An 8,740-nucleotide genomic window follows, 5' to 3' on the forward strand; every position below is an offset into this window, starting at 1 on the left:
GCTTCGCGCGCCGCGGCCGCTCGGGATCTCCCCCTCCCTCCCAGGCAGCAGCAGCGGAGGGCGGCAGCGGCACATTTTTAGGGGCGGCATTCTGGCGGCGGCCACGCCGCCCCTAAAAATGTGCCGCCCCAAGCACCAGCTTGTTTGGCTGGTGCCTAGAGCCGGCCCTGTATTTGAGGAACTCCTAGAGGTTTTGATCTGTGTCCCCTTAACAGATTCTCTGCTGTATTCTGTGCTCAAGGGAGTGGCAAAGTGTAATGTGCTAGAGCCACCCAGGTCTCTGCCTGCCAGTCTGACGTGAGGAAAATTTCTTCCTGACCCCAAATATGGCAGTCAGTCAGATCCTGAGCACGTGCATGAGACCTACCAGCAAGATACCTGGGAAACAATTATCTGTAGTAGCTCAGAGTCCTCCCCATCTAGTGTCCAGTCTCTGGCTGTTGGAAGTATTTGCTAACAACTGTTGCAAATGGGCAACATGCCATTGTAGGAGACCTCCTACCATCCTCTCTATAAATGTCTTGAGCTCAGTCTTGAAACAAATTAGATTTTTTTTGCCCCCACTATTCCCCTTGGAAGGCTGTTCCAGAACTTCATTCCTCTGATGGCTAGAAACCTTCGCCTAAGCTTGATGGACAATTTATATCCATTTGTGCTTGTGCCAACATTAGCCCTTAACTTAAATAACTCCTCTCCTTTCCTGGTGTTTAGCTCTCTCATTTATCGCTTGCTGGTTTGAGCTAGAGTAACTAGTGGACTCTCTGTAACTTGAAGTCTTTAAATCAAGATTTGAGGACTTCAGTAAATCAGCCGGAGGTTAAGGGCCTATTACAGGAATGGATGGGTGAGGTTCTGTGGCCTGTGATGGGCAGGAGGTCACACTAGATGATCATGATGGTCCCTTCTGGCCTTAAGATCTATGAGTTCATAAGCACAAGGGCAGTGGAGATGAGCATACAAAGATCTCCGGTGCATGGTGCAGTACCTTAGGAGCACGTGACACTGGACCACAGCTGTATGGGTAAGAGAGGCTGAGCAGGGAGAAGCTGGTCCATTAGTGGGGTGGGGGCAGGAGTTGTATTATGGGAGCAGCGGGCAGAAGGGGTGTGTGTATAGAGAGAAAGCGATTGTATGTGGGCAAGGCAAGGTCTGGTGGAGGGAGGGAAAGCAGGTGAATGGCCTTAAGAGCCAGTCAGTGGCCTCGGAGTCTGCAATGTTCAGCTAGGGAAGACCTCTGGGGAGCCCAACGTGAAAGAGCAGCCATCCAATATGTGCAGCATCACAGCTGCCCCAGGCATGGTCGGATTTGGCACAGCCACACCTGTGTTAAGCCGGCTCCAATGATGGCATAGGAGCCCAAAGCCAGGTAGCCATTCATCCAGCCTGGAGAGGATGTGACAGTTCCTGGTAGTGGCAGAGGCTCTCTCCCATTCTGTCCGCCACAGTGAGCTGATGATGTTACCAGCTGGATGGAGAGTATGCAGCACTGTCCAGGTAGGGTTCCTGCTGCACAGTCTGTGGCAGCATGCACCTCCTGTATCCCTGAACGGTTTCTTGGCTGCATTCTGACAAAGGGCCAAAGGTTGCTGCTTGCAACTATGCAGGTCTGAGGTCACCGCTGATGTGAGGGGAAGGATGCAAGGGAAGCGGGCTAATGGGGAAAGTGTAAGGGAATTCACCTCCTTAACAGCTGGATCTCATAATGGTTCCCCCTGAAATTTTCACCTGGGTGCAAGTTAAGGGCTCTTCACCCCCTAGCAGACATATGCACAGTGGTAGTTTCCATGTGTATCCTACTGGATGTATTGGGTTAAGAAATAAGTAGAAATTAGACTTTGGCCTAAATTAGGCTAAGTACAGAGGAGTATGGCAATTGAGTTGGCGTGAGCAAAAGTGAGAGAGAAGTTATAGCTAGTAAGATGAGAAAATTGAAGGTAGCAAGGACCTAAGCCAGGGTTATGTTGTGGTTATAGCTGGTTTTAGCAGTGTTTTTAATGAGTGTTTTTGAGAATTGCCGCTGTTTTATGAAAATGCTATCTGTACCGAGAGTATGGGAAAGACGTTGGTGCAGATGTTGATTTCAATCCTGTAATGTAAAGAGCCAATAAAGAGGTGGTGGAAATGTAGCTATGGTAATAGGTAGGTTTTAATGTTAATTAGTCATAATGGGTTAGAAAAAGGAGTGGCCTTGCTACATTGGAGTGAGCTCCCATTAACACCAAAAGGGTACCGGTAGGTTACAAGGTTATGAGGCTGTATTTCATTCTGTTAGTGGACTGATGGTCTATTGATGCACCATTCCATCTTTGAATGTAAGTATCAATGTAGTACCTGCATAAATGGTAATCGTACACCTGTTTGCTTAACTACGACTTCTTTTAAATGAAGTTTGGTTCTATCATTCAAAGTGTCATCCAGGGTCCTCTACAAAATTATATTGTCTGTAACTGACCTGGAAGCTCAAACCTGGAAACTAAGTTTGGTTGACTGCATCCTTAGCTTTAACAATATTAATTGGGAACATTTAAAAATCAAGGTTACGTGTGGCTCCTCTGGTGGTGCTGGGTTGTATGCGTAGCCCAGCAACAGTTTTCAGCGTGGTGTCGGTTGAACAGAAGGTACCAGCGACACTGGGCTGTATTTTTCCCTGACCGTTTCTGGGACAGTGCTTGCTGACGATGAGCTTATCCTGCCTGAGAAAGCAAGGAACGGACTGGACGGAGCGGGAGTTGCTTAAAGCAGTTACTTGCCTTTTTCGCTGTCGAGCGTCCTTCCGAAGAGGAAGACGGTGCCGGCCATCACAGCTGCCAAAGTCAGGATCATCAAGAGCACAGCCCACCAGCGTGTCTGAGGGACGAAACCAGACCAGAACCCTATCACGAGGGCCATCCGAGCACCTTCCACCCCAGCGGGAACCAACGAGAGCTCTGAAAACCAAGCCCTGAGCGTATGTCCCCCATACTCCCTTCCACCGTGATACGCTTTCATCCACAGTGCTTTCCACGCAATCATTCACTTCTGGGAGGGAGGATGTTGTTACCTCCATTTAACAGGTGTGGAACAAAGGAGAGGCAGGTGAATTGCCCATGGTCACAGGCCAGCCAGTGGTACGAACCCCAGATCTCAAGCCCCCTGTGTTAACCGCTCACTCCCCCCAGACTTGTAGATCTACAGACCTAGGCCCAGATCCTCAGAGGGGCCTGAAACTGGGCCCTGGTCACTCTGGGGGAGAGAGGAGATGATGGGGGAAAAAGAATCTCATGCAGCTGCTTACCTTCATCCAGGCTGACATATCCTCCAGCTCGATGAAATCCAAGATGGAGTTCTTCACCCTGGCTATGGGTCCGTCTTCGTCCACGAGCCGACAGACGTGAAACTTATCGCAGTAGCCCATCCTGTCCCTGCAGGGCGTGCCGGGGGTCAGCGGGATGTGTGTGCCGTTGAAGTAACGCTCCAGCAGAGCAGAGGCTGTACTGGCACATGTGTGCACTTGGCCTGGAGCAGGGGTTTGAAAAGCACGACTTTAGGGTTCGACACCGAGACGCGTGCCGTTCTGCTGGTTTGTCATATCCTGGAGCATCGGGGCTGTCTAAGCTGCGTATAAATAGATCACCGAGCACCCTGGAGAGCATTAATCCTATTATAAAAGGAAGCTTTGAGGTTGCTTTTTTACCTCTAGGTAATAGGGCCATGCTACGGCCAGCAAAGGTTACTGTGTCAGGGCATCCTGGTCTAATACGTTCCCCTGAGCTGCTGGCTCTTAAAGTCCATTGATGGCATAGAGTTGACAACGTCGCCCCCGGCCCTTGTCCTCCCTTGGCCCCAGGCTACTCCTCCTCCTCTCACTCTAGGAAAAAGCCACGCCAGGGCTTTTCAGGCAGCCAGACGGATTGCGTACCTGGCTGCTGGCAGCAGAGGTGGCATTTCTCCCGCCGGGACGTGCTAACGCAGTCGCATTGCTCCAGGCCGTGCTTGACGCAGAGGGATCCGAGGCAGAGCTACAGTATCATAAAAGGGCTGGTTTGAGGAATAAGCGATGGGATTTATGCGGGGGGAGGGAGGTTACCCAGGGTGAGGGATCTGTCCAGAGCAGAGGGACCCAGACCCTCAATAGTACTTAGGCACCTAACTCCTATTGAAATCGATGGGAATTAGGCACCTAAATACCTTTGAGGATCTGTGCTCGTGTGTAGGACTGAGCTTTTTATACAGATGCTGGTTCCATTTAATGGGGGGGGGGGGACAAATGTGTCCCTAAGTCCAGTCTGATTGAATCTAATTTCCAGTGGAAGGTGCCTGGTTGACTGGATTCCTCCGTTCACCGACAGAACACGCAGGGCCTCAATAGCCGCAGAGCAAACCGCGAGGGGTGACAACATAGGAATGGGTGGCCAGGATCAGACTTGGGGTCTGCTTAACCCAGTATCTTCCCTATGGCAGGGGCCAGAACCAGCTACTTCAGAGGAAGGTGGAAGAAACCCAGGAGCAAGCACTTCTGGCATAACCCGCTCACAGGGAATGCTGGTTCCACACCCACATTAATTAGAAGGTTGGTTTATGCCCTTATGCAGGAGGGTTTAAATCCCTCCCAACGCTTTTGTTGCAGCTCTGGAAATCCCTGCTATGTAAAGGTTCAATCCCCTTTTTGACTTCTGCTAAACTCAGCCCCAGAGATCTCTAGTGGCATTGAGTTCCGCAGGCTAATTGTGCCTAACATGGAGGAAGCCAGCATTCCTGCTGCCCCTGCCAGACCTGCCCTGTGGATGATTAAAGGACGGCAGCCTCCAGGCCTGTCAATCATGCATTAAGCACAGTTATTGCCCAGCCATTGCGCTTGGTCTTTTCCAGCTCTTAGTTTCTCCAACTGCATCAGGCCCCTGGGGGTGCTTTGGTTGGCTCTGAGCACTAACCCCATTTAAGCAGATCCGTGTCCCCATGCTGCAGAGAGTGTAATTGGCTTTGGGAAGGGGAGCGGCGCATTCAGCTGTTCGCCCAGAGCAGGTGCTCTCAAAGGTGCAATCCGTCTCCTCGTGGCAGAGCTCCCCTTGGAGTTTATAGACACATTCATGGCTGCAGCACAGGCCCTGGCTTGAGCTGGAAGAGCGAGAAACGTACATGTAAGTAATCAACAATGTTACGGAGCAGCAGGCTATGACTTGAACCATAACCGCCCTAGGCCAGCTCCCATGCTGCTCTTCGCTCTGGCCAGTGCTCGAGACCCTCCCAATTCATTTTTAGGTGGGTTTGGTTAGCAGAGGTGGTGTTTGTCTGGCGGTTTGAGCGTGGGGCCCTGGGAGCCAGGACTGCTGGGTGCTATGCCCAGCGCTGCAAAGGGAGTAGAGACTAGTGGTTAGAGCAGGGGAAAGGCAGGCAGGGCTCCTGGCTTCTCTACCCAATTCTGCAACTGACTCGCTATCAAGTCACTTCAACCCAGACCTTCCAAGGGATTTAGGCACCTAAACTGATTTCAAGGGGAGTTAGGTGCCTAAATTTGAGGAGTGGGCCTCTGTTTCTGCCTCTGTCAAATGGGTCTAATAATACACAGTGGGGCAGGGATTAAATAATGAATGTTATCTCTGGATGAAGGTGGTGTAGAAATGGAAGGCGGTGGCTTCCAGAATCAAATGGGAGAAGAAACCAAGACCGGTAGCGTAACTGTACCCAGAGCCAGCCTTTCTCCCAGTATTGACTCAGGGAAGGTACAGAGACTGTAAAGGGCTGGGGAGGGGCAGCCTTCTTGGAGCAAACCCAAGGGGCTTTGATTGGGCAGGAATTAAACATATCCTATGAGTGTTATTCTGCCTCCCTGCCCTGTCCGGCTTGTTCATCTCCACCTGCCTTGTAGGCTTTCAGGCAAGGGCTGTCATTTCCTAGATGTCCGTGAAGCCATCTGAGCTCTCCCAGGAGAGGATGGTTCAGTGATTTAAGCCTCAGGTCTGAAAATGCCTAGACACCGTGGAATCACAGGGTCAGAGCCCAACAAGGGGTCAGATTCATGGTGCCACGTTCCGTGAGGTTTATTACGTGGGGGCCTCTTGGACGCAACGAACACCGCTCGCTCCCTGCCGTGCCCAGTGAGGGCAAGAACGCACCCTCAAAATGCACCTTTTAAGTAACCTTTGGCATCTCCAGCAAACTGCCATGTGGGGGATTTTGGAACGACTGTAAAACAAGTGCCCACTCCAGAGTCTGCATGGGAGGGGAAAGAACCACTGATCAGACACTGTAGACCAGTGGTTCTCAACCAGGGGTACATGTACCCCTAGAGGTACACAGAGATGTTCCAGAGGGTACATCGACCCATCTAGCTATTTGCCTGGTTTTACAACAAGCTACATAAAAAGGACTAGCGAAGTCAGTCCAAACTAAAATTTCATACAGACCCTGACTTGTTTATACAGCTCCATGTGCTATACACTGAAATGTAAGTACCATATTTATATTCCACTTGATTTATTTTATAATTATGTGGTCAAAATGAGAACGTCAGCCATGGTTCAGTACTCGTGCGCTGTGACACTTTTGTATTTTGGTGGCTGATTTTGTCAGCAAGTCGTTTTGAAGTGAGGTGGAACTTGGGAGTAGGCAAGACAAATCAGACTCCTGAAAGGGGGACAGTCGTCTGGAAAGGTGGAGAGCCCCTGCTGGAGACGCCTACCTGCACTGCACTCCTGGCTTCAGCCTACATCGGATGCCGTTTGGCTCCTTGGCAGCATAGCAGCAAGGGTCAGAGTCATTGTTGCCCACGTCGCATTCCTCCCCTGGATCTACAATTTGATTCCCACAGATGGGGCGGTCAGTTTCTGCCAGGGGAGGAGAAAAACAGGGAAACCGTTGTGATGATGGCTATCTCGAGATGCAGCCATACCAGGTCAGATCATTGGACCAGCACGTCTAACAGGGGCATACCTTTGATGCTTGGTGACAATAGCCAATGATGCCTTAAAGTTGTTTTTTTACGATGATGTGTATTGCGGGAAGGGACGGGGAAGAGCAGAATTTCTTATCTGGCCCGTGTCACCTCTGCTTGTGCCCTGATGTGTGAGCTTTGCTTGACCTTTATTTTGAGCATATTTTGTCCTTGGTCCTAAAATTACTCAGCCCTTTTATAAAGTCTAGCTACAGTGAGTCTTTCCAAATTTACCAACGGTCAGTTTCATGGAATAACCCCTTATTCCTCTAATATGGTACTGCTAAAAAAAGAGACTGAACAATCTTCGTTGGCCCCTTCCAAATGTTAAATACCCCAGTCAAGGCCTCTCTGAATCAATCTGTCTATCCCTATGCACATCTCTCTCTTCTTCCCTCCCTCCCTCCCATACACACATCTGTTTAATCACCATAATATTCTATTCTAATCATGAATCATCACCCCACAGTTGTGATATCCAGCTGCCTCGCCCAGATTAATAATTCTAGATTTTGCAAATATTTTGCCATCTGTGAGACCTGCCTCCAACTCTAGTGAAGCAAAATTTACCCCTTTATTATAAATTCCTTCCCAGATTAAGAGCTCTCTCGGCCCTGAGCAAAGAACCCGTGAATTATCTGCAATGCATGCTGGGTGGAATTTAAACAATTCAAACACAGCTACCGGGTCTTACCAACAAAGCACCTGTCCTTCTTGGCTCTTAGGATGTTCCCGATGTATTCAATGCTGCACGGGGAGAATTTGTCGTTGTTGTACTGCCATCCGTCTGTGGCGTAGCTGAACATCAGGTAGTTCCCATGCGTGGTGTCGAAGCTGAAACGGGCGCATTCCTCACTCTCATCATGCTGAAACAGAAGATCAGACTCTTTAATACAGGAAGAGAGATCGCGCTGATTCTATTGTCTGAACATAAAAATGTGGTTAGAATCTTAGAGGCCCTTAGATGTTCATGTACAGTACAATCCTTTCATGTTATTAATATGTAACAGAATCATCATAATACATGGCTATCGCACATTTCATCTCAAATTGTTTCACAGACTTTATACAGTCAGTGTCATCTAGCATCCTAGGCTTCAAAAGCCCTGGGTTCCAGTCCTGGCTCTGCCCTCCCCTGTTGGGTGACCTTGGGCAAGTCCCTTCCCTGCTCTGTGCCTCAGTTTCCCCTCGCAGCCTCTGGCTTGTCTATTTTTAATAAAATCCAACCCCCCCCAAGCTCCTCCCCCAAGCAGAGTTCTGACCCCAAAAAGGGAGAAGTGCCACAGACTCTGCAAAGTCTGCTAGGGACTTCGCTATTGCTATTGATTTGACGTGGAAGGTGCTTAGACAGCAGGATAAAACCCTGAGATAGACAAATACTTACACAGTAGGCTCTTCAGAGCAGAGTCTGTCTCTTCCTATGGGTATATACAGCCAGGGCCAGCACCAGGCACTCAAGCTGGTGCTTGGGGCGGCACCTGGAGGGGGGCGGCGGCGCGGCGCTCTGGCCGCCGGGGGGGGGAGAGCCGAGCCCCAGACGGGGCTCGCTGCCCTGCCCCCGGCGCTCTGGCCGCCGTGGGGGAGAGTCGAGCCCCAGCCGGGGCTCGCTGCCCTGCCGCCAGGGGGGAGAGCCGAGTCCCCCCCGGCGCTCTGGCCGCCGGGGGGGGGCTCGCCGAGCCCCCGCCGGGGCTCGCCGCCCTCCTCCCAGGGCTCCGGCCGCCCTCCCCCCTGGCGCCCTCCCCCCGGCCGCCAGGGGGAGAGCGGAGCCCCCGCCGGGGCTCGCTGCCCTCCCCCCGGGGCTCCGGCTGCCCCCCTCTCCCCCCGCGGCGG

At 51.2% G+C, this 8,740-nt stretch overlaps 1 protein-coding gene across 1 annotated transcript in view; it reads right to left on the minus strand.

Moving 5' to 3' along the window:
• Positions 1-2,742: 2,742 nt before the first annotated feature.
• The window catches only part of LOC112123363 (disintegrin and metalloproteinase domain-containing protein 10-like), an 18,053-nt gene continuing 12,055 nt past the window's right edge, over positions 2,743-8,740 (minus strand). Inside the window, exons 10-15 of the mRNA XM_024221999.1 lie at positions 7,605-7,776; positions 6,659-6,803; positions 4,911-5,094; positions 3,899-3,998; positions 3,275-3,495; positions 2,743-2,847 (exon numbers count right to left, since the gene is read on the minus strand). Of these exons, the coding sequence (XP_024077767.1) occupies positions 2,743-2,847; positions 3,275-3,495; positions 3,899-3,998; positions 4,911-5,094; positions 6,659-6,803; positions 7,605-7,776 (927 nt within the window). The remainder of the gene's footprint in view (positions 2,848-3,274; positions 3,496-3,898; positions 3,999-4,910; positions 5,095-6,658; positions 6,804-7,604; positions 7,777-8,740) is intronic.

Source organism: Terrapene carolina, unplaced genomic scaffold, assembly GCF_002925995.2.
Source record: "Terrapene carolina triunguis isolate 2854851 unplaced genomic scaffold, T_m_triunguis-2.0 Scaffold194, whole genome shotgun sequence".
Classification (NCBI taxonomy): domain Eukaryota; kingdom Metazoa; phylum Chordata; order Testudines; family Emydidae; genus Terrapene; species Terrapene triunguis.